Source organism: Crotalus tigris, unplaced genomic scaffold (assembly GCF_016545835.1).
Source record: "Crotalus tigris isolate CLP2741 ecotype Arizona unplaced genomic scaffold, ASM1654583v1 scf7180000024493.228813, whole genome shotgun sequence".
Classification (NCBI taxonomy): Eukaryota; Metazoa; Chordata; class Lepidosauria; order Squamata; family Viperidae; genus Crotalus; species Crotalus tigris.
In genome coordinates this window covers 168,503-191,451 of record NW_024100664.1, presented here as the reverse complement: position 1 = coordinate 191,451, position 22,949 = coordinate 168,503, and the positions used below count along the sequence as shown (strand labels likewise).

At 43.2% G+C, this 22,949-nt stretch overlaps 3 protein-coding genes and 1 non-coding gene across 4 annotated transcripts in view; 1 reads left to right on the top strand and 3 right to left on the bottom strand.

Annotated features, from left to right (window-relative positions):
• LOC120303722 overlaps window positions 1-4,316 on the bottom strand; it is a 35,917-nt gene extending 31,601 nt beyond the window's left edge. The window contains 5 exon segments of the mRNA XM_039333427.1: window positions 403-551; window positions 1,460-1,586; window positions 2,185-2,267; window positions 2,387-2,504; window positions 2,757-4,316. Of these exon segments, the coding sequence (XP_039189361.1) occupies window positions 403-551; window positions 1,460-1,586; window positions 2,185-2,267; window positions 2,387-2,504; window positions 2,757-3,254 (975 nt within the window). The 5' untranslated portion in view covers window positions 3,255-4,316.
• Window positions 4,317-15,154: 10,838 nt separating this feature from the next.
• Window positions 15,155-16,151, bottom strand: LOC120303727 (putative zinc finger protein 876). Its single transcript, XM_039333435.1, has one exon. It carries the CDS (start codon window positions 16,111-16,113, stop codon window positions 15,793-15,795), a length of 321 nt encoding a protein of 106 aa, XP_039189369.1. The 5' UTR covers window positions 16,114-16,151; the 3' UTR covers window positions 15,155-15,792.
• Window positions 16,152-16,196: 45 nt separating this feature from the next.
• Window positions 16,197-21,617, bottom strand: LOC120303724 (zinc finger protein 883-like). The gene is made up of 6 exons (XM_039333429.1): window positions 21,167-21,617; window positions 19,804-20,363; window positions 19,463-19,580; window positions 19,262-19,344; window positions 18,577-18,703; window positions 16,197-17,660 (listed from the first exon to the last, which is right to left on the bottom strand). The coding sequence occupies exons 2-6, from the start codon at window positions 20,191-20,193 to the stop codon at window positions 16,210-16,212; spliced, it is 2,169 nt and encodes a 722-aa protein (XP_039189363.1). The 5' UTR covers window positions 20,194-20,363; window positions 21,167-21,617; the 3' UTR covers window positions 16,197-16,209.
• A 938-nt stretch (window positions 21,618-22,555) lies between these two features.
• TRNAE-UUC lies at window positions 22,556-22,627 on the top strand. The gene has a single exon. It is a non-coding gene; the product is annotated as a tRNA-Glu (tRNA).
• The last annotated feature ends 322 nt before the right edge of the window (window positions 22,628-22,949 follow it).

Genomic DNA, 22,949 nt, shown 5'->3' with positions numbered 1-22,949 from the left:
GGTCTTTCCACATTCCAGGCATTGATATGGCTTTTCTCCAGTGTGGCTCCTCTTATGGTAAATGAGACTACTGCTACAAGTAAAGGTCTTTCCACATTCTAGGCATTGATATGGCTTCTCTCCAGTGTGGCTCCTTTTATGGTAAATGAGACTACTGCTACAAGTAAAGGTCTTTCCACACTCCATGCATGTATAAGGTCTGTGATTTCCTTCATGACTTCTAAGAGAGCGATTATTACAGAAGGTCTTTCCACACTCCCTGGAGTTATACGGTGTCTTCTCTAAATGTGTCTTTTTATGGGAAATAAGACGATCACATTCATTAAAGCTCTTTCCAAATTCCATGCATTTATACGGTTCTTCTCCCATATCAATGCTTGTACGGTTATGAAGCCAACTGACCCTCGGAAGGCATTTTTTCATTCCACTTTGTGATTTCTTTGTTTCATCCCTCTTTGGCTGTATCTGATCTGGAAACTTTTCTTTTCCCTCTTTTGAATGGATCATTTGGCGTTCTTCCTTGAAATTCTTATTTTCTTGCCCATTAAAGCCTTGAAAAAGAAAAAATGAAAACTGTAGCAAGAATAGGGGAACAATCAAACCTCTTCTTCCTGATCTAATCTTTGACCTGGGACTATTCCATGATGCCACAAACTCCCTAAGTGCATTGGACACTGTATCATGCTGGGTTAGCAAGATATCCACCCAGTCCCAAACCTCAATGAAAGTCTCATCCCCACTTGTCTGCAGAGCAGAATCTTTCAAAGCCAAGGGGAATTTCTGCTCCCCACCCTCAACTGAGGCTGTTAAACTCTGTACACAAGTGGGCACATCTCTAGGAAAGGAACATCCCTCTCAGGGCTCATCCAGTCCTGCTTATAGCAGCTCACGCCCATCGGGGAGCCAATGACCAAGCTCAGGAGTGGATACCGAACCCCTGGTAGGCTGGACCTTGCTCAAGAGAGGCCACACCATCCGTGCATGCAGCCTCTCCCACATATTCTAGCTAATATCTTCTATGGCATGGAAATGAATATTTTGTATTTTATGAGCAGAAAGGTTGTTTTTTTTTTAAAAAAAAAATCCTTTAAGTAAAAAGGAAGACTAAGCAGTTTTTCAATTTTTCTTCCAATAAATTTGCTTCTTCCATAAAGTCAGTTTGGTCAAACGGTTAAGGCACCAGGATAGAAACTGGGTGACTGGGAGTACTAGTTCTGCCTTAGGCATGAATGCTGGCTGGGTGACTTTGGGCCAGTCTCCCTCAGTTCAACCCAGGTCACAAGGTTCTTCTTGTGGGGAAAACAGCAGGAGGAAGGAATATTGGGGTTGTCAACTAGCTTTATTATATACAAAAAATTAAAGCAAAATATCAATAAATGACGTTTTTATCAGAAATATCATCAAAGCCCCCCCACCCCATGACTTCTCTATGTTTCTGGGCACAGATAGGGATTCTTACCCAGAGAAGCCAGATTCCTGGAATTCTCCAGCATGACTTCTCCGTGAAGCGCTTTTTGGGCAGGGTCCAGCTGAGACCACTCCTCCTTGGAGAAATACACAGCCACTTCCTCAAAAGACACAACATCCTGGAGAAGAAAATTTTTTTCCCTATTAACAGATAATCCCAGAATAATTTGAGGTTTTTCTTCCATTAATTCTAGGAGAGAAATCCAGTGAACAAAATGGGCATCCTCTGCAGAATTCAGAGTGAGATCTCAGTGCTTTTGGCTGATGATATAACTGAAGTACATTGGATCTAGTTGGAGGTATTTGGAATGCCTCTCAGCGTAGCCAACTAAAATAGTTTTCTTGGTCAATTGGTAGTTGGGTCTTAAATCCACTTAGTACTATATAGATCTATGGAGATTCTCAATCATCCGGTCATAGTTATCCCAAAGATGCTTTTCAAAAGGCAAAATAAGAATTTTTTTTTTAATGGTGTGAGAATGACCCTAGGAAAAAAAAGGAAAATCCCCAATGCTCACAATTGTCTGGTCAATGAAATCTGATGTCAAAGCAGGAGGAGAAAGCACTCACAAAGGATCCCCCCAGAAGAGAGAGGATAGGCTAAGCTGAGCGTGAATGTTCAATGGCCTGATGTCAAATTTGTATTGCTTAGAAACAATTTTATACACTGAAATCCATCCATGATTCATAGACTTTTCCAATTTTTCTCCTCCTTACCGGAAGTAGAGGTTCAGCCAATCCTTCAGCTCCGCCACAAAGAGGAGGTGACTCTACAAATTCCATGGACAGCTTTCTGCTCTCTGTGAGACAGAGAAAAATGGCGAAGCAGATTTGTTAACGAGAGAGATTGTAATGATGTGCAGCTAAAGAATCAGCTAAATGTTGAAATCTCACATCACACAGAAAGACCTTCTGTTACCTGGCATGATTTCTTGACTTTGACCTTTCTGGAAGTTCTCCCCAAACAGCAGCTCTTGAGAGGGTTTGGATGAATCTTTCCCCCCCTTGGGATATTCAGTCGTAGCTTCCAAGGATTTCTGGAGATGATGGGATAGGAGAAACAAAGGAAGAGCACAGAGATAGAAATGAATGATCATACTGCACCTTCAAACTACTACAATGTTCATTGTTGAAACCTGAAACAGAATGGAAAAATTGCCCCAAATACATCTTCTGGAAGAATAGAACAACTTGCTATAGGAGTTAATAATTCCAGAAAACTCTGACAGAAAGGAATTGACAAATTCAGAGAGATCCTCTTTAGACCTGTTAAGACTATATTCTCACACCTGGAACTCTTCTTGCATGTTTTCCACACCCACGTTCAGCAAGAAGCCTTCGGCCAGGGCCACCGCCTGGGAACTGGTCTCTGCTCCACACTCCCGCACCCATTTCTCCATCTCTGGGGGAAGGAAAGCCAGGAACTGCTCCAGGAGTACCAGGTCCAGCATCTGGGCCTTTGTGTGTCTTTCTGGCTGCAGCCACTGACAGCAAAGGCGGTGAAGCTGACTGCAAATATCTCGGGGACCCCTCCCCTCATGGAACTGCACTTTTCTGAAGTGACAGCATTGGACCTCTGAACTGTTGGCTTCCTCTTCTTGGTTCTTCTGCCCAGGACTTGCCCCATTCATCTCAAAGCTCCAAGACTGAACAGCTGCAGGGCTTTTTCCAGCTGGGCATTGTCCCTCCATCTTCTCTCTGCTCTCTAATCCAGCTCCAAAACAGACTGATGGATCTGCACAGGTCTTCCTAATCAGAAGAGGTCTATCAAAATTTCCTAAGTCCATTTAGCCATCTTCCTACACAAGATATTTAAGACTCAAAAGCAATCAGGAAAGATTTCCAACTTACATATCTGAAATGGAAAACAAAAGAAAATTCCAGAAATACAAGTTGACCAACTTAACAACTGAGCACACACAAAAACTGAAAGAAGAAATTCTTATGAACCCACCAATATCTGGGAAGAGAGGTGAAATCTTTGTAGGTAGTGATGTATCTCTGTGTGGAAAAAAATCTGTAGTAACCTTCTAGATCAGCGGTTCTCAACCTATGGGTCGCGACCCCATTTGGGGTCGATCGACCATTTTACGAGAGTCGCAAAACAACGCGATCCGCCATTTTCCCGCCAGGGGGCGGCGCCATGCATGCACGCTGCGCATGCGCGGCACGTCCATGTGACAGGGGTTGCCATCACACGACGATTGAGAACCACTGTTCTAGATCAACTTCTTTCAAGGACTAAACAATTTGTATAAATAAATTTAAAATATGTTTTTGATTTCTTATTCCTACTGATTTATTCAAATAATGTTGATGGCTGCTTGCAGCGTGAAAACCAACCTCTGCACAATCCAGATCATAAATGTCTCAGGTCACAAATAGACATTGAGATGAGTGGCTTTCTAAATTGATTTAATAGGTAAATCAATCAATATTTGAACTTTCAGTGTAACTTTAGCCAGCAGAACCTCATTAAACTCCTGGCCCAAACTGTGATGGCTACCTGAGAAATGACAATCAACAAACTAACATTCAATTTAAACAGAATAATACCCGAATCAATAGATCAGCTTAACATGATGTTTTCATTCACACATCTCCTGGAAACAGGTTCCTCACTTTTAGCCTAATCCTGAATGGCTCCGACCTTTCTGGCGATCCTGATGTTCTTCCTGGAGGCAACGCAGCGAATCCCGAGCTTTGATTCCTTCCCTGCCTGGCCCGTGCATGCACAGGAGCGACAGGGGAACATGGGACCCCGGGCTCCCCCCTTCCCACGACTCCGAACCTGATGAAGTTTTGGTTGTCTCCATGCACGGTCCAGCCCGTGAAAGAAACGTCCCCCAACTTACTGAACTCCAGAGTCAGGTCTTGATCTCCGTCCGTGCAAACCTCCCTTGCAGCCTCTGGGACTCCTGGGAAGGCTTAGCCTAAGGCTCGCAGAGAGGAGGAGGCGGGGGGGGGGGGGAGAGAGAGAGAGAGAGAGAGAGAGAGAGAGAGAGAGAGAGAGAGAGAGAGAGAGAGAGAGAGAGAGAGAGAGAGAGAATATCTCTCAACCTGCAGGAAGAGCGCATGCTCACTTCTCTCCTGAAGCGTAGGCAGGTGAGGGCTTTGTAACAGCAGCCCAGGGAGCCCCCTGGTGGATCCTGCATGCAACGCTAGATCGACGCTGCAAGGGAATAGGGGAGATCGTCACGTTCCATGCGGGCCTGGGATGATGGGCATTGGAGTATAAGGAAAGGGTCCCTCTAACATTCCCTGTTTTCAGCAGGCAACATTTTCTACACTTTCCTTTTTTAACGTCTAAGAACAATCTGCCATCTTGTGAATATTGACAATATCTCTGTTAGGAAAATTAAGACTTTTATTCATTTTTTAATTTAGTGAATTCAATTATTACAGCTGCCTTTTCAAATTCTGGCCTCTGGGAGGCCAACTGTGGTTCAAAACAGCAAGTGGCAGCAACAAAAAATGAGAATAATCCTAAAGAAACAGTCTTCTTTGAAAAAAAGACATAAAAAGTAAACAAGTTCCAAAATGGAGAGACAGCTCAAATCGTGGAAGTTTTAGAAATTTTACCTCAAAACAAGGGTCCACGATGGAGAAATGAATGGTGTCTCATTGGTGACTGGAGAAAAGGTGGAATTACAAAATGCCAGAAGGCAAACTTTGAGAAGTACATATAAAGCTCAAATGCCATGAGGCAAAAAACAAAATGGCTTCATTTCAGTATTCAACAGGGAATAAAGCTCAGGAAATATGAGCAGGAATTTTGAAGACAGTGTAAGGCAATTGTCCTAAAGAAAATACCAATTTTCTTCTAGCCAAAAGAGCTGAAAACTCCCATGGTTTGAAGAGATTAGTGTGGATTTGAACATGACAGTGCAAGAACAACAAAGAGATTTATCTAAATTATTGAAATAAAGAAATGGGATAATAGAGTTAAGAAGCAATTTAAAAAGAATGCAATTAGCATCTCTCGCCAATAGCTTGGTCCTTTTCAGAAAATTTTTCTCAGTCTTTAATACACTTGAATTTTAAAAAGTCTTATAACCATACCAGTAATATTTAGTTTTATTTAAATCCAAAATTAATTTTATTCAAATGTAATTAGAATCCAATTAACTTTAAATAAATCCAATTTATTTGGTATATAAACTTATATCCCACTTGATAGTGTTTTATTGTACTCTAAATGGTTTAAAGAGTCAGCCTATCGCCCCCAATAATTTGGATCTTCATTTTACTGGCCTCAGAAGAATGGAAAGTTGAATCAACCCTGAGCCTGTGAGAATCAAACTGCTGGCAGTCAGCAGAAGTAGCCTGCAATACTGCATTCTAACCACTGCGCCACCATGGCTGTAATACCTCAAGATGTTTCAACATATTTGAACATGGATTTCATGACTTCTCATTCTGATTTCTTTTGTGAGAGGAATTCATCATTCTGAAACTCTTTTCACACAGGATACATTGATATATATGTGACCTTTTTCTATTGCTTGAATTATGTTGAATTCCAATATAGGTAGTCCTCGACTTACAACAGTATGTCTAGTCAGCATTCAAATTTACAACCGTACTGAAAAAAGTGAATTGTGACCATTTTATAAGCTTACGACATCCCTATGGTGACATGATATACATTCGGCTGCTTGAGAATTGACTCACATTTATGACGATTGCAGGGTCCCAGGGTCATGTGATCACCTTTTGCAACCTTCTGTCAAGCAAAGTCAATAAAGAAGCCAGATTCACTTTACAACCATGTTACTAATTTAACAGTTCCAATGATTCACTTAATAAATGTGATAAGAAGAGTCATAAAATGGGGCAAACCTCGCTTAACAAATGTCTTACTTAGCCACATAAATTCTGTGCTCAGTTGAGATCATAAGTTGAGGACCACTTACACAGGTAAGTCATTGGTTAAGGAATGGAATCTAGATCAGAACTCCCATCACTAAGTGATGCGGTCATAAAACGTGACATCGCATAAGCCAAGATCAATGTTGGGAAGGTGCTAGCGCTTTACCTGCTGTCCATTAATAAAGAAAAACAACAGAGAAAACCGCAGAGAGGATTTAAAGACAGACCAGGGTTTGAAAGAGTAAAAATATTGCTGTATACTACTACAGTGTACATCACTTGTATGTACACTGAGAGCTTATTCCCCGGAGACAAATTCCTTGTGTGTCCAATCACACTTGGCCAATATAGAATTCTATTCTATAATAGTAATAGTTAACATTATACTAGCCATAGATATAATGTAGTATAGCATAGATCAGACATGACAAACACAAGGCCCGGGGGCCGGATGTGGCCCACGAAGTGGTTTCATGTGGCCCACAAAGCCATCCTGGAAAGTGAGGGAATAGCCCCCACTGCCTTGGCCCTGGCCCAAGCCGGCCGGGAGCCAATGTACAATTTTGTGGTGGCCATCTATCCTGAAATGCATTCAGTCTTAGCTCGACAAGGCTGTCTGGAAACAGCGAGGAACTAGCCCCTGCTACTTTGGCCCTGCCCCCTGGGTGCATGCTGGGGAGGTGTCACCCTTTGTGAGGAATGAAGAAATGCACCATCGCCTGGAAGTGGCCAGGAAATGGCCCTTGCCTACTTCACATATCCGGCTTGATGGGCTCCGGCAGAGGGGTTTCAGCAGGCAGTGAGGCTCCTCCAGTGGACCATGCCTTGGCACTAGCCCCGGTCCCACCCGCTTCTGCCAGAGACCCTCAGATCTGTCCCACTCCTGCCCAGGCCTCCTCAAGGCAACCTTGACGTGAACAATATAGAGCTGGCCATGCCCACCCAGTAGGCCATACCCACTCCATCCACACCCACCGAGTAGGCCACACCCACCCTGGCCACCCCCTCCAAGGGCAACCGCAATGCTGATGTGGCCCTCAATGAAATTGAGTTTGACACCTCTGACATAGATGGACTGTAGTATATAATATTGAAATGGTATATTATAGAGAATATTGTATAATGTAAATATACTAAATATCAAGAGAACATAGAAATAACATATGTTATTTATACTTTTATTTTTGTATTGAGGGAAGTTAGCCCAGAGAAGAAAATATTAAAAAGGGCAGAAAAATATATTTTTCCTCAAAAGGACTTTTTAAAACCAAACCTGGCCCCAAATCTATCTCTCTGCCCCAAAGCAAGACTTTAGCCCCATACAAATGCAGATGTAAAACCAGTCAGAAAATTGAAGCCAGAGCAATCAAGAAGACAAAAGAGAAGATCTGCATACCCCACCCAAACTCTAGGAGTCATTAGCCCCATCACCTGGGAAGCAGGATATGATACTAGGATTAAACCACAGATATCAAGGCCTAGACAAACACTCAGAAACAGCCTCAAGGTTCATGCCACAGGAACAGGAAACTATTTCAAACAAAAGGCTAGAGGGGGTATAAAAACCTACTACCCCATGTGCTCAACCCTTCTCTCCTCTGCTCTTTTCTGAAGAACCATCTTTCTGCAATAAACTGTAACCTTCTTCCCAAAGCAGTCTCCATATTTGCTTATTTATTCCCGGCTTGGATGAACCAGGATGAAGACTTTACTTCTAACAGTATCTTGAATATTTTTTCAAAATAAAACATCTCCACAACCCTTACCGAAGAAAGAAAACTTAAAATTGTCTAGAATTCATACTTTTCATGAATCTTTTGAGCTCAAGTCAATCAAACTGGATATGGTTTTAAAAGAACCTGTGACAAACTGATGATAGTGGCTGGATCAGCTCTGACTCAAGGGACTCACTAAGTTCTGTGTATGAAAACAAATTTCATCTGCTAAAGAAAGGGATTTGCTCACAACCTGCAAGATTTTGCAAGAAACAACCAACATTCTGGATGCAGCAATCAAGCTTCTCACTGGAGCTTTCCAAAGACAAGCAGGGACATAAAAGGTAGAACAGCCAGAAAAAGGGCTCGGTCCAGATAGTTGGCCCAATACCAGAATAGAATTACTGAGGCAACAGCAAGAGGTATCAGATAACCACTAATAAAGTGTAAATAATAATAATAATGGAAAACAATCAGGAATATTTCTACATGCAGTGAAGGCCTTTGACTATTTGAACAAGATCCTGATTTTCTTCCTGGAGACAATGCAGTGTGTCCGGAACTTTGATTTCTTCCCTGCCTGGCCCGTGCATGCACGGGGGGGGGGCGCAGGTGAACATGGGACCCTGAACTCCCCCATTTCCATGATTCTGAACCTGATGAAGTTTTACATGTCTCCATGCATGGTCCCCCCACTTACTGAACTCCGGAGTCAGGTTTTGATCTCCATCCGTGCAAGCTCCCTTGCAGCCTCTTGGACTCCTGGGAAGGCTCAGCCTAAAGCTCGCAGCGAGGTGGGTGGATGAGGAAGACCAGAATTGGATTCTGTAGGAAGGGCGGACGCACTTTCAGCCTTTTCTGCAAAATGCTATGAGCCTCTCTCGACCTGGTGAAAGCTTTCATTCTCAGTTCCCTCCTGAAGCCATGGGCGGATGAATGCTGCCCTGTCTTTCAAATGGCTACCCCAGGAGCCCCCTAGTGGATCCTGCCCGCAATGCTAGATGGACGCTGAAAGGGTGTAGAGCAGATGATCATGTTCCATGTGGGCCTGGGATGATGAGATGGAGAGTCCCTCTAACATTGTCTTTCTCCAGCAGGCAACAATTTCTACACCTTCCTTTTTTTTAGTGTCCAAGAACAATCTGCGATCTTGTGATATTGAAAAAATCTCTGTGGAGGCTCAAAAGAAACAGGAGCCTCTCTTTCAAGCCCAGGTTGTGTGATGTGGTTGTTGGCAAACTCAGCTCTGAAGTCAGGGAAGATAAAGGGGCTGGCAGAGTCACAAAACAGGGAGTGTAGGGTTAGGAAAATTAACCTTTGTACTGATTTTTTTAATTTAGTGAGTTCAATCATTACAGCTACCTTTTCAAATTCATGCCTCTGGGCAGCTAATGGTGGTTGAAAACAGCAAGTGGCAGCAGCAAAAATGAGAATAATCATGAAGAAATTATCTTGCCTGAAAAAAGAGGCATCAAAAGAAAAGAAGTTCCAAAATGGAGAGAAAGCTCAAATTCATGGAAGGTTTAGAAATTTTACCTCAGAACAAGGGGCCATGATGGAGAAATTAATGGGAGAATGGTGTCTCATAGGGCAGGGCTTTTCAACCAGTGGTACGTGTACCATCAGTGATACTTTGCCACCTGGCAGGTGGTACGTGACCGTCCTAGAGAAGAGGTAGTGGAGGGGGAGAGGAATGAGCTGAAGCAGCAGCAGTGCTGCACAAGCCTGAGGGAGAGACAGCCAGAGCTGCAGGGCTGTCGGGGCTCAGCAGAAGCCTCAAGATCAGTGCCGGGCTCCACCTGATCAGCACTTCCAGGAGCTGGAGGTGCTCTGAAGATGAGAAGGGGAAAAGAGGAGATAATATAAAAGGAGGTTTTGGCGGGAAAGGGCCAGCAAGCGGGTGCCCCACCCTGCCCCTGGGCACATGAAGAAGTGGTGAGTGCCCAGTATCGCAGCACCATCCCTGCTGATCACTGAGAAAGGAAAAAGGAGAAGCACTTCCATTTCACCCTGGACGCCAGCACTCACACGCTCACGATTTTCTCCATACATCCCCAGGGGGCTGGGCAGAGACGGCAGGGGAGGCTGTCACTGGCTCCAGGGCTGCCCCATGGATCTAAGTCTTAGTGCATTGAAGCTGTGATGGGAGCTGGGAACAGGAGCTTAGGGGGGCAGGGCATGATGCAATCGGCGGCATGTTGAGAAAAAGAAACAAGTACTCCAAAAAACCAGCTTTCATTAGTTTGCAGCCTGCCATCGCAGAAGGACTCTGTTGAGGACATGGGGCTGCAAGGGGTGAGAGATGCAAACACACCCTGCCCACATGCTCGGACACAAACACACACACACACACAAATGTAAACTATAGCAAGGCTAGGGCAATGATTAAATATTTTCTTCTGAAATTTAGCAAAAGAATCAATATATTTTTGGTGTTTTATTGGCAAATATGAAGATTCCAAACTAGGACTTTAGCAAAGACATGTTTCCAAGTGGATTCCTACTGATCCTAATATATAAGGATTGAATCACCATGAATCTATGATAGAACCCTGATTTAATCTTGGTGTGTGTGAGCCAGTTTTTGACCTGGGTTAATTCCATGGTGCCATGAACTGCCAAAGTGCATTAGACATCCAACCAGCTCCTCAACTTCAGTGAAAGAGTCTTCATCTCCAATCTCTGCATTCTTTGATAGACAAAATGACTTTCTGGATGGCAATAGCTCCTCACCCCCAACTTGTAATGATACCAAATGATGCCCAAGTGGGCATATTTCTAAGAAAGGAACTTTCCTCTCAGGTCACATCCAGGTCTAGTTTATACATGCCAGGAGGTCCTTCATCCATTTCGATCATGGTGTTCTGTCCCAGCCTACGTGAGTCCTTGTTAGGCTCACAAGAAACCCCTCTTCCAACAAGCAGGCTGGAACTGCAGGAAAAAAAAAAACCCCTTTTATTATTCATAGACCTGAGTCAATGTCCAAGGCAAACAAACAGTTCACAGAAACTCAATCCTCGACATGAACGGTTGCCTTTGGCAACCAGCACCTCCCACACGTTCCCTTTTATTATTCAGCTAAGGCCTGGCTTCCTAATGTCTCCTCCTTTGCCTCTGGAGCTGCCCCGTTGCATTCCTCTGTCCTACTCTCTTTTCTTGCCAGTGTTTTCGGTGTTTTCGTGCATTCCGGATAGCTCCCAGCTGTGATTCATCAATGTCCAACTCAGGCTCCCAGCACAACTGTGTCTCAACCTGCTCGAGTAGAGGGGCCAGGCTCCTCATCACTGTAACGCTTGGAGCTCCTCAGAGGCTTCCTTTGACTCTGATGTCACTCCAGGCCCCTCCTCCTCCGATTCCTCAGACTCAGATGCTGGGTCCACTGGCTGGCAAGGAATCACAAGACATGGTTAACAGCACTCTTATTATACACCAAGCTGGTCTTCTATAGTATCAGAGCTTGAATAATAGCTCAGTTCATCGAGCAACCAGTGACCAGGCTCAGAAGTGAATACCAAACCCTGGAAGTCTGTGGAGATTTTCAATCATCCAGATCATGGCTGTCCCAAAGGTGCTTTTGAGGAAGTAATTGGACTTTGTTGTTTTTCTTTTAAGATGTTTCACTTCTCATCCAAGAAGCTTCTTCAGCTCTGACTGGATGGTATGGAATGGAAGTATTTATATTCCTTGCAGACAGCTGATCATTTGAATTCTTTTAGAGAGCCATTGAGGTCACTTGGAGGTTTATCTGTGTCCTACAGATCTGTGTGTGAAGTATTCTTGGCTGCAGCTGAATAAATGCGTTAAAAGCTTATCAAGGCAAAATAGCTGGATTCTGTTGTTATTCATATACCGAGCCACACCTCAAATGGGCAAACATTTTTGGCCACCGCGGCAGGACAAGCGCTCATTTCTGGGAAGCCTGGGAAGAGAAGGACACTAAGCTCACTCTGGGATTTCCTGGAGGTGATTTCCTTCTTGATTCTCCCCAAGTCCTAAATTTTAGACTAAGTATTCTTGCCTCTACTAGACATGGTGAAAGTATCTTGATAGGTCTTGGCTTAAGTTAAGCATTGTTGAAATCTCCTACACAATAAGGAGCAAATCTGCATATCTGTTTTCAGCCCACATAATCAACTCAGCTAGAGTTTGTAATGCATTGTTTATTCAGGTTTTGGAGGAATATACAGTGGGAAGTCAACCCCTCAGAGAAGGAAATATTAAAAGGGCAGAAAAATGTAGTTTCTCAAAGGATCTTAAAGAGACAGAAAAGCATGCCCAGTTTTTCTTAATAGCCCTAAATCTGCCTCTCCCCAAGCAGAAACCAGCTCTGAACAAATGCAGATGTAAACCATCAGGAAAGTTGGAGCTAGGAGATTAGGAAGACAAAGACCTAAAATCTGCATACCCCACCTGAGACAGGACATGGTAGGATTAACTCACAAGGGCCAAAGGGCACACCCAAACTCAGGTCAGAATACATGACACAGGAAATAGCCTCAAAACAGAAACAGGAAATAACTCCAAACAAAAGGCTCCAGAAAGAATAAAAGCCTATTCCCTACATGTGCTAAGCCCTTTTTTTTTTTTCACTTCTCTTGCTGCCAGAACCATTTTCCAGTCTGGCTCTCCTCTCCAATAAACTACAACCTTCTTCCCAAAGCAGTTGTCATGTTTATTCCCAGCTTGGATGAACCATGATGAAGACCTTTCCTCCAACAATACATTGGAAATAGAATGAAGAAAACTCTGGTGGAGAATAAAATGGTTTACAATTGATAATTAATCTCTCTAAGTCCACATCACAGAATTTCTATAATGTGGTTACATTTTTACACCATCGGTTGTTGGTATAGAAGCAGAGACGCCCTTCCTTTCTTTTTACTGGAGGTTTCTGTAATTCTGTCTGCCCTCTGTATCTGAAATCCTGGGAAATGCCAGCTGCTATCAATTGACTCATTTAGCCAGATTTCAGTGAAGCAGAAGGCGGCTGGTTTGTAAAAATCAGAGTTGCATCTGTTTAAAAGAAGTATTTCATCCATCTTATTAGCAAAAGAGTGAAGGAAGAGCTTTTTGTTCCATTTTTCCTTAGTCCATTCAAAATCCCTGCTCGCTTACCCCTTCTTCGCTTGTTGTCTCCTTTGGTTTTTGTTTTTCCATTGTTGAGGTAGAGCTGCCACTTCCTTGATGACAATCTCCTCTGCATTTATAAAGATGGGGGGGGGGAGTATAGTCACAGAAAGCTGCCCATTAAAAAAAACATTGCTTGATGCTTAACAGTCTCTTGAACATGAAACGCAAAGCGAATCACAAAGAATAATAAAAAACCAAAAAGCTATCAGAGAACATTTTACCGAGAGGCTGCCATAAGAGGCCCATTCTTGAGGGGAAGGAGAGAGGCCGTACCATTCCTGTATGCAACCCTCCCCTCAGATTCCTGTTAATATCTTCTGTGGCATGGAAAAGAGTGTTGTCTTACCTGAACGCTTTTTCTCAGCAGGATGGTGTAGATCCACTGATTGGATGTGATTGTTTGGACGCAACGTATTATCATATTTGGTGGTCATGTAAAAGTATAAAAGCTTTTTGGATAAAGATATGGTGGAATATTCAAAAAAATTTTAAGAGAAGGGTAAAATTTACTCCACAATTGTTTTTGTTAGGTATTATTGTTCATTGTAATGATAAAGAAATTATTTTAATGTTAAATTTAATTACAGCGGCAAGGTTGTTGATAGGACAATATTGGAAGCAGGAATTTTTGCCTACCTTGGAGGAATGGTTTTTTAAAGTTTCTTATTTATCTGAAATGGCAAAAATTTCTGCTTATTTGAAAAATCAATCGCAAGAGAAATACCTTTTGGTGTGGAAAAGATGGATAAATTTTATACAGTATAAGTATGATATTAAAAGATATTATTTAGCTTTCGAATAATTTATGTTTAAAGTTTAAGACAATAAGTATTTTTTCATTATATATATATATATTGGACCTTTTTATTGTATATATATATTGGATTTTTTTTAATGTAATTTTTGTTTTAGGTTTACTTAAGTTTAAATGTTTTGTATTTTAGTTGTTAACCCTGTATTCAGCTCTGGGAAGAGGGGGGGGAGGGTTGTTGGGAGGGCTGGGAGGTAGTGGGTGAGGGATATTATTGTAAAACTGTAAAACTTTTAATAAAAAAAAAAGGAGGATGAGGTTGCCGCCCTTATGGCCCAAGCCGAAGATTGGTGAGCTCTACGAAAGGAGAACTCGAACTTTTTGTCCTCTGCCTTCAAGAATTCAGCCATGTCCCCCAGAATGGCGGTATTGGAGAACAGAGAGGTCAGCGGAGCGTCTACAGATGGAACTTCTAGAAGAGAAGCGAAAGAAGAAGAGACATTGTAAAGTTTCTTATCTAAACTGCTCTGTGAAGGAGTGGTAGCTAGGGACGCCCACTGCTTTTCCACTGTAGACCTGAAGACTAGTGGGCATGGAATCTGCGGTTCCTCCTTGACCTTTTCCGCAAACAGAGGATTGGCTTCCCGGTTGGTTGAGGAAGAAGGTGTCTCCTCCTGGGCTGAGGTAAGTTTTACCGTGTCAATGGCCCTTATGAGGAGTGACCGAAAAATAGACGGATCAAAAAGACCGGAAGAGGTCACCTGTTCAGGAGCTGGATCCTCCTCCTCAGACAAGGGAGTGTCTGCTACTCCCAGTTCCACTGATCCCTCCTCCCCTAATTGTGAGGATGTCTCCGAAACAGCAGAGCTAGGTCTAGTGTCACGCTCCACCTGAGGTGGGGGAATAGATGCGGGAGGAGTAGGATGGGACTGCACCTGGCTACTCTCAGTTGATGACATAAACTGCCTGAATGCATGGTGCATGAAGGCCTGGAATTGAGCCTGGGACCACATTTCCCTTTGGTCCCTGGAACTGGCCCCAACCTCTGTTGAGGCACACCTGGTCTCAGGTGGTTGGTGTGCTGATGAAGGAGAGGAGCGAGGAGGACCAACCTGCTCGGTTTCCCCCCCGAGGAGACCAAGGCCTTGGGGCATCCTGAGATGATTCAAATTGAGGTTCTGACAAAGGAGTATCCAGTGGGGCGGGGGAAACCATTTCAGTCCCACTGGATCTGAGTCTTTGTGCCTTGGAGAATTCTCTCTCCAATGCTAAGTGTCTCCTTGTGGCCTCTCGCTCGGCTGATTTGGAAGTATCTCCGTTGCTCAGCTGATCGTCGGAGTTGTAAAGAGGCTACAGACGGGCAGAATGGGAGCTCCCCTCTGAACAAAGTCTGCAGCCTCCCCTTTTCAAAGCCCAAAGGGCTGCAGAGGAGGAAGGGCAGAGCCCTTATCCCCCCCCCAACGCAATCTCCAAGGATTCCTAATTTGGAAGTGAAAGCCAAATTATTCTAATCGGTTGATCAAATTTGAATTTAAAGGTAACTAATTTTAATTTGAATAGTCTAAAAGAACAAAAGGAAAATTCAAGCTTAACTAGGGAGCCTTCTAAAAAGCGCCTTGTCTGAGACCGAGACTAAGAGAAAACTGGGGAAGTCACACCCAGAAGGAGGCATGGCAGTTTTTTTGTCTTAGTCTGAGCAGGTGGGATTAAATTACCCAATCAGTGGAGTCTACATCCATCCTGATGGAGAAATGAGTATTTTGTATTTTACCAGCAGAAAGCATTGTGAAAGAAATCCATTTTCTATACAAAAAAGGAAACCTATGCAGTTATTAAATTTTTCTTTCAAAGTTCTTCTCACACTGTATGGATCCTTCTATGCCAAGAAAGAGTGGAATTCCTGGCAAAGCTCTTCCCGCACTCCATGCATTGATATGCCTTCTCCCCTGTGTGGATTCTTTTGTGGGAGTTAAGAGCATAATTCCATCTAAAACCCTTTCCACATTCCACACATTTATTTGGCATCTCTCCTATGTGGACCATCTTGTGGGAATTAAGACTACTGCCATAAGTAAAGGTCTTTCCACACTCCATACAATGATATGGCTTCTCTCCTATGTGGATTCTCTTGTGGGAATTAAGATGATCGGTAGGAGTAAAGCTCTTTCCACACTCCATGTATTTATAAGGTCTTTTTCCTTTGTGATTCCTATGATGGATTGTAAGAGAATAATTATAAGAGGTCTTTCCACATTCCAGGCATTGATAGGGCTTCTAGCCAGCGTGGATCCTCTTATGGGAATTGAGGCTAGTGCTATAAGTAAAGGTCTTTCCACATTCCATACATTGATATGGCTTCTCTCCAGTGTGGATCCTCTTATGGGAATTGAGACTACTGCTACAAGTAAAGGTCTTTCCACATTTCAGACACTGATATGGCTTCTCTCCAGTGTGGATCCTCTTATGGGAATTGAGACTACTGCTACAAGTAAAGGTCTTTCCACATTCCAGGCATTGATATGGCTTCTCTCCAGTGTGGATCCTCTTATGGTAATAGAGACTACTGCTACAAGTAAAGGTCTTTCCACATTCCAGGCATTGATATGGCTTCTCTCCAGTGTGGATCCTCTTATGGGAATTTAGACTACTGCTACAAATAAAGGTCTTTCCACATTTCAGGCATTGATATGGCTTCTCTCCAGTGTGGATCCTCTTATGGTAATTGAGACTACTGCTACAAGTAAAAGTCTTTCCACATTCCAGGCACTGATATGGCTTCTCTCCAGTGTGGATCCTATTATGGGAATTGAGACTACTGCTATTAGTAAAGATCTTTCTACATTCTAGGCATTGATATGGCTTCTCTCTACTGTGGATCCTCTTATGGTACTTGAGACCACTGTGACCAGTAAAGGTCTTTCCACATTCCATACACTGATATGGCTTCTCTCCAGTGTGAATCCTCTTATGGTAATTGAGACTACTGCTACGAGTAAAGGTCTTTCCACACTCCATACACTGATATGGCTTCTTTCCAGTGTGGATCCTCTTATGAGAATTGAGACTACTGCTATCAGTAAAGGTCTTTCCACATTGAAGGCATTGATATGGCTTCTCTCTACTGTGGATCCTCTTATGGTACTTGAGACCACTGTGACCAGTAAAGGTCTTTCCACATTCCATACACTGATATGGCTTCTCTCCAGTGTGGATCCTCTTATGGTAATTGAGACTACTGCTACAAGTAAAAATCTTTCCACATTCCAGGCACTGATATGGCTTCTTTCCAATGTGGATCCTCTTATGGGAATTGAGACTACTGCTATTAGTAAAGATCTTTCTACATTCTAGGCATTGATATGGCTTCTCTCTACTGTGGATCCTCTTATGGTACTTGAGACCACTGTGACCAGTAAAGGTCTTTCCACATTCCATACACTGATATGGCTTCTCTCCAGTGTGGATCCTCTTATGGTAATTGAGACTACTGCTACGAGTAAAGGTCTTTCCACACTCCATGCATTTATATGGTTCTTTTCTCATATCAATGCTTGTATGGTTATGAAGCCAATTGACCCACGGAAAGCCTTTTTTCATTCCACCTTGTGATTGCTTCGTTTCATCACTTTTTGGCTGTATCTGATCTGGAAACTTTTCTTTTCCCTCTTTTGAATGGATCATTTGGCGTTCTTCCTTGAAATTCTTATTTTCTTGCCCATTAAAGCCTTGAAAAAGAAAAAAATGAAAACTGTAGCAAGAATAGGGGAACAATCAAACCTCTTCTTCCTGATCTAATCTTTGCCCTGGGACTATTCCATGATGCCACAAACTCCCTAAGTGCATTGGACACTGTATCATGCTGGGTTAGCAAGATATCCACCCAGTCCCAAACCTCAACGAAAGTCTCATCCTCACTTGTCTGCAGAGCAGAATCTTTCAAAGCCAAGGGGAATTTATGCTCCCCACCCTCAACTGAGGCTGTTAAACTCTGTACACAAGTGGACACATCTCTAGGAAGGGAACATCCCTCTCAGGGCTCCTCCAGTCCTGCTTATAGCAGCTCACGCCCATCGGGGAGCCAGTGACCAGGGTCAGGAGTGGATACTGAACCCCTGGTAGGCTGGACCTTTGCTCAAGAGAGGCCACACCATCCCTGCATGGAGCCTATCCCTCAGATTCTGGCTAATATTTTTTATGGCATGGAAATGAATATTTTGTATTTTATGAGCAGAAAGCATTTTTTTAAATAGAAAAAACACCACATTTCCTTTAAGTAAAAAGGAAAGCAAGGCAGTTTTTCAATTTTTCTTCCAATAAATTTCCTTCTTCCATAAAGTCAGTTTGGTCAAACGGTTAAGGTACCAGACTAGAAACTGGGTGACTGGGAGTACTAGTTCTGCCTTAGGCATGAATGCTGGCTGGGTGACTTTGGGCCAGTCTCCCTCAGCTCAACCCAGGTCACAAGGTTCTTCTTGTGGGGAAAACAGCAGGAGGAAGGAATATTGGGGTTTGTCCGCTAGCTTTATTATATACAAAAAATAAAGGCAGAATATCAGTAAATGACGTTTTTATCAGAAATCATCTACCCTCCCTCCACCTCGTGACTTCTCTATGTTTCCGAGTACAGACAGGGACTCTTACCCAGAGAAGCCAGATTCCTGGAATTCTCCAGCATGACTTCTCCATGAAGCGCTTTTTGGGCAGGGTCCAGCTGAGACCACTCCTCCTTGGAGAAATACACAGCCACCTCCTCAAAAGACACAACATGCTGAAGAAGAAAATAAGTTTCCCTATTAACAGATAATTCCAGAATAATTTGAGGTTTTTTTCCATTGATTCTATGACAGAGATCCAGTGAACAAAATGGGCATCCTCTGCAGAATTCAGAGTGAGATCTCACCACTTTTGGCTGTTGACATAACTGAAGCACATTGGATCTAGTCGGAGGTATTTGGAATGCCTTTCAGCATAGCCAACTTAAATAATTTTCTTGGTCATTGGTAGTTGGGTCTTAAATCCACTTAGTATCTATGGAGATTCTCAATCCCCACAGTTGTCCCAAAATGCTTTTCAAAAGGCAAAATAAGAATTTTTTTGTAATGGTATGTACGAATGACCCTGGGAGACAGAAGGAACAGCCCCAATGCTCACAACTGTCTGCTCAATGAAATCTGATCTCAAAGCAGGAGGAGAAAGCATCTCAGAAATGTTCAATGACCTGATGTCAAATTTGTATTGCTTAGAAACAATTTTATACATTGAATGTTAGAACAAAATGAAATCCATCCAAGATTCATGGACCTTTTCCGATGTTTCTCCTCCCTACCTGAAGTAGAGGTTCAGTCAATCCTTCAGCTCCGCCACAAAGAGGAGGTGACTCTACAAATTCCATGGACAGCTTTCTACTCTCTGTGAGACAGAAAAATGGGGGAAGCAGATTTGTTAAAGAGAGAGATTGTAATGATGTGCAGCTAAAGAATCAGCTAAATGTTGAAATCTCACATCACACAGAAAGACCTTCTGGTACCTGGCGTGATGTCCTGACTTTGACCTTTCTGGAAGTTATCCTCAAATAGCAGCTCTTGAGAGGGTTTGGATGAATCTTTCCCCCCCTTGGGATACTCAGTCGTAGCTTCCAAGGATTTCTGGAGATGATGTGATAGGAGAAACAAAGGAAGAGCACAGAGATAGAAATGAATTATCATACTGTGCCTTCAAACTAATAGACACCAATGTCCATTGTTGAAACCAGAAACAGAATGGAAGAATAGAACAACTTGCTTTAGGAGTTAATAATCCAGAAAACTGGAAGGAATTGAAAAATTCAGAGAGATCCTCTTTAGACCGGTTAAGACTATATTCTCACACCTGCAACTCTTCTTGCATCTTTTCCACATCCACGTTCAGCAAGAAGCCTTCGGCCAGGGCCACCGCCTGGGAACTGGTCTCTGCTCCACACTCCCGCACCCATTTCTCCATCTCTGGGGGAAGGAAAGCCAGGAACTGCTCCAGGAGCACCAGGTCCAGCATCTGGGCCTTTGTGTGTCTTTCTGGCTGCAGCCACTGACAGCAAAGGCGGTGAAGCTGACTGCAAATATCTCGGGGACCCCTCCCCTCCTGGAACTGCACTTTTCTGAAGTGAAAGCCTTTGACTTCTGATCTGTTGGCTTCGTCTTCTTGGTTCTTCTGCCCATTCATCTCAAAGCTCCAAGACTGAGCAGCTACAGGGCTTTTTCCAGCTGGGCATTGTCCCTCCATCTTCTCTCTGCTCTCTAATCCAGCTCCAAAACAGACTGATGGATCTGCACAGGTCTTCCTAATCAGAAGAGGTCTGTCAAAATCTGCTAAAGTCAATTAGGATTAGCCTTCTTCCCACACAAGATATTTAAGACTCAAGAGCAATCAGGAAAGATTTCCAACTTATATATCTGAAATGGAAAAGAAAATTCCAGAAATACAGGTTGACCAACTCAACAACTGAGCACACACAAAAACTGAAATAAGAAATTCTTATCAACCCAGCAATATCTGGGAAGATGGGGAAAATCTTTGAAAGTAGTGATATATCTCTGTGTGGAAAAAAATCTGTAACAACCTTGTAGATCAACTTCTTGAAGGACTAAACAATCTGGATACATAAATTTAAAATGTTTTTGATTTCTTATTCCTACTGATTTATTCTAATAATTTTGACGGCTGCTTGCAGCATGAAAACCAACCTCTGTACAATCCAGATCATAAATGTCTCAGGTCACAAATAGTCATTGAGATGAGTGGCTTTTTAAATCGCTTTAATAGGTAAATCAATCAATATTTGAACTTCCAGTGTAACTTTAGCCAGCAGAACCTCATTAAACTCCTGGCCCAAACTGTGATGGCTACCTGAGAAATGACAATCAACAAACTACCATTCAATACAAACAGAATAATACCCGAATCAATAAACCAGCGTAACATGATGTTTTCATTCACGCATCTCCTGGAAACAGGTTCCCCACTTTTAGTCTAATCCTGAATGGCTCCGACCTTTCTGGCGATCCTGATGTTCTTCCTGGAGGCAACGCAGCGCATCCGGAGCTTTGATTCCTTCTCTGCCTGGCCCGTGCATGCACAAGGGCGGCAGGGGAACATGGGACCCCGGGCTCCCCCCTTCCCACGACTCCGAACCTGATGAAGTTTTGGTTGTCTCCATGCACGGTCCAGCCCGTGAAAGAAACGTCCCCCCACTTACTGAACTCCGGAGTCAGGTTTTGATCTCCGTCCGTGCAAAGCTCCCTTGCAGCCTCTGTGACTCCTCGGAAGAGCAGAATTGCACCGGTGGGAAGGATGGAAGCACTATCAGCCTCTTCTGGACAATGCACCGAGCATGTCTCTCGACCTGATGGAAGAGCGCATGCTCAGTTCTCTCTTGAAGCGGGGGCTGGTGAGGGCTTTGTAACGGCAACCCAGGGAGCCCCCTGGTGGATCCTGCATGCAACGCTAGATCGACGCTGCAAGGCAATAGGGGAGATCATCACGTTCCATGGGGGCCTGGGATGATGGGCATTGGAATAGAAGGAAAGGGTCCCTCTAACATTCCCTGTCTTCAGCAGGCAACATTTTCTAGACTTTCCTTTTTTAACGTCTAAGAACAATCTGCGATCTTGTGAATATTGAGACAATCTCTGTGGAGGCTCAAAAGGAACAGGAGCCTCTCTTTGAAGCCCAGGTTGTGTGATGTGGTTGTTGGCAAACACAAGCCTGAAGTGAGGGAAGATAAAGGGGAGTGGCAGAATCAAAGGATGGGAAGTGAAGGGGTAGGAAAATTAAGATGTGTATTGATTGTTTTATTTAGTGAGTTCAATCATTACAGCCGCCTTTTCAAATTCATGCCCCTGGGCAGCCAACTGTGGTTCAAAACAGCAAGTGGCAGCAGCAAAAATGAGAATAATCCTGAAGAAACAGCATCAAAAGTAAACAACTTTCAAAATGGAGAGAAAGCTCAAACCATGGAAGTTTTAGAAATTTTACCTCAAAACAAGGGTCCATGATGGAGAAATGAATGGTGTCTCATAGGTGACTGGAGAAAAGGTGGAATTACAAAATGCAGGAAGGCAAACCTTGAGGAGTACATATAAAGTTCAAATGCCATGAGGGGAGAAAGGAAAATGGCTTCATTTTGGTATTCAAAATGACAGTGCAAGAACAACAAATAGTTTTATCCAAATTAATGAAATAAAGAAATGGGGAAATAAAGTTAAGAAGCGATTTAAAAAGAATACAAATAGCATCTCTCTCTTGCCAATAGCCTGGCCCTTTTCAGCAAATTTTTCTCAGCTTTTAATACGCTTGAATTTTAAAAAAGTCTTATGAATAACCATACCGTTAATATTTAATTTTATTTAGATCCAAACTTAATTTTACTCAAATGTAATGAGAATCCCATTAACTTTAAATACGTCCAATTTATTTAAATTGAATATAGACATTTCCTTATTCTTATCGTATCATAGAAAGGCAAAATCATAATAGCATTTAAACTTATATCCCGCTTGATAGTGCGTTACTGTACTCTAAGCCTGAAGCTGGAGTTGATGCCCTTTCCATGAAGAAGCTGGAGAGATAAGAACCAACTCATCCTTCCCTGGTGGTCTAATGGTCAGGATTCAGTGCTTTCATCGCTGCGGCCCGGGTTTGATTTCCGGCCAGGGAAAGCTTTTTGTTCCAAAACCATCCAATATCCTGCAGGTGGAATTTTCAGGTAAGGCTCATTTTCATGGCAACATAGGCTGAATTGGTCAGAAAATTGCCCCGCCTTTCCTTCCCTTCCTTTCTCTTCCCCCCCCCCAACTCACCCCACCCTCTGGTCCTCCTAGCACAGAGATGGCGAACCTTTTAGAGACTGAGTGCCCAAAAACTGGCCCCACCCCTGCTCCATGCCCTGCTCCATGCCCTCAGGGACACTCACCACCTCTAGGGCCTGCCACAGATGGCCCAGGCAGACCAGCAGCACTATGGCAGTCACGCCCTCTGCC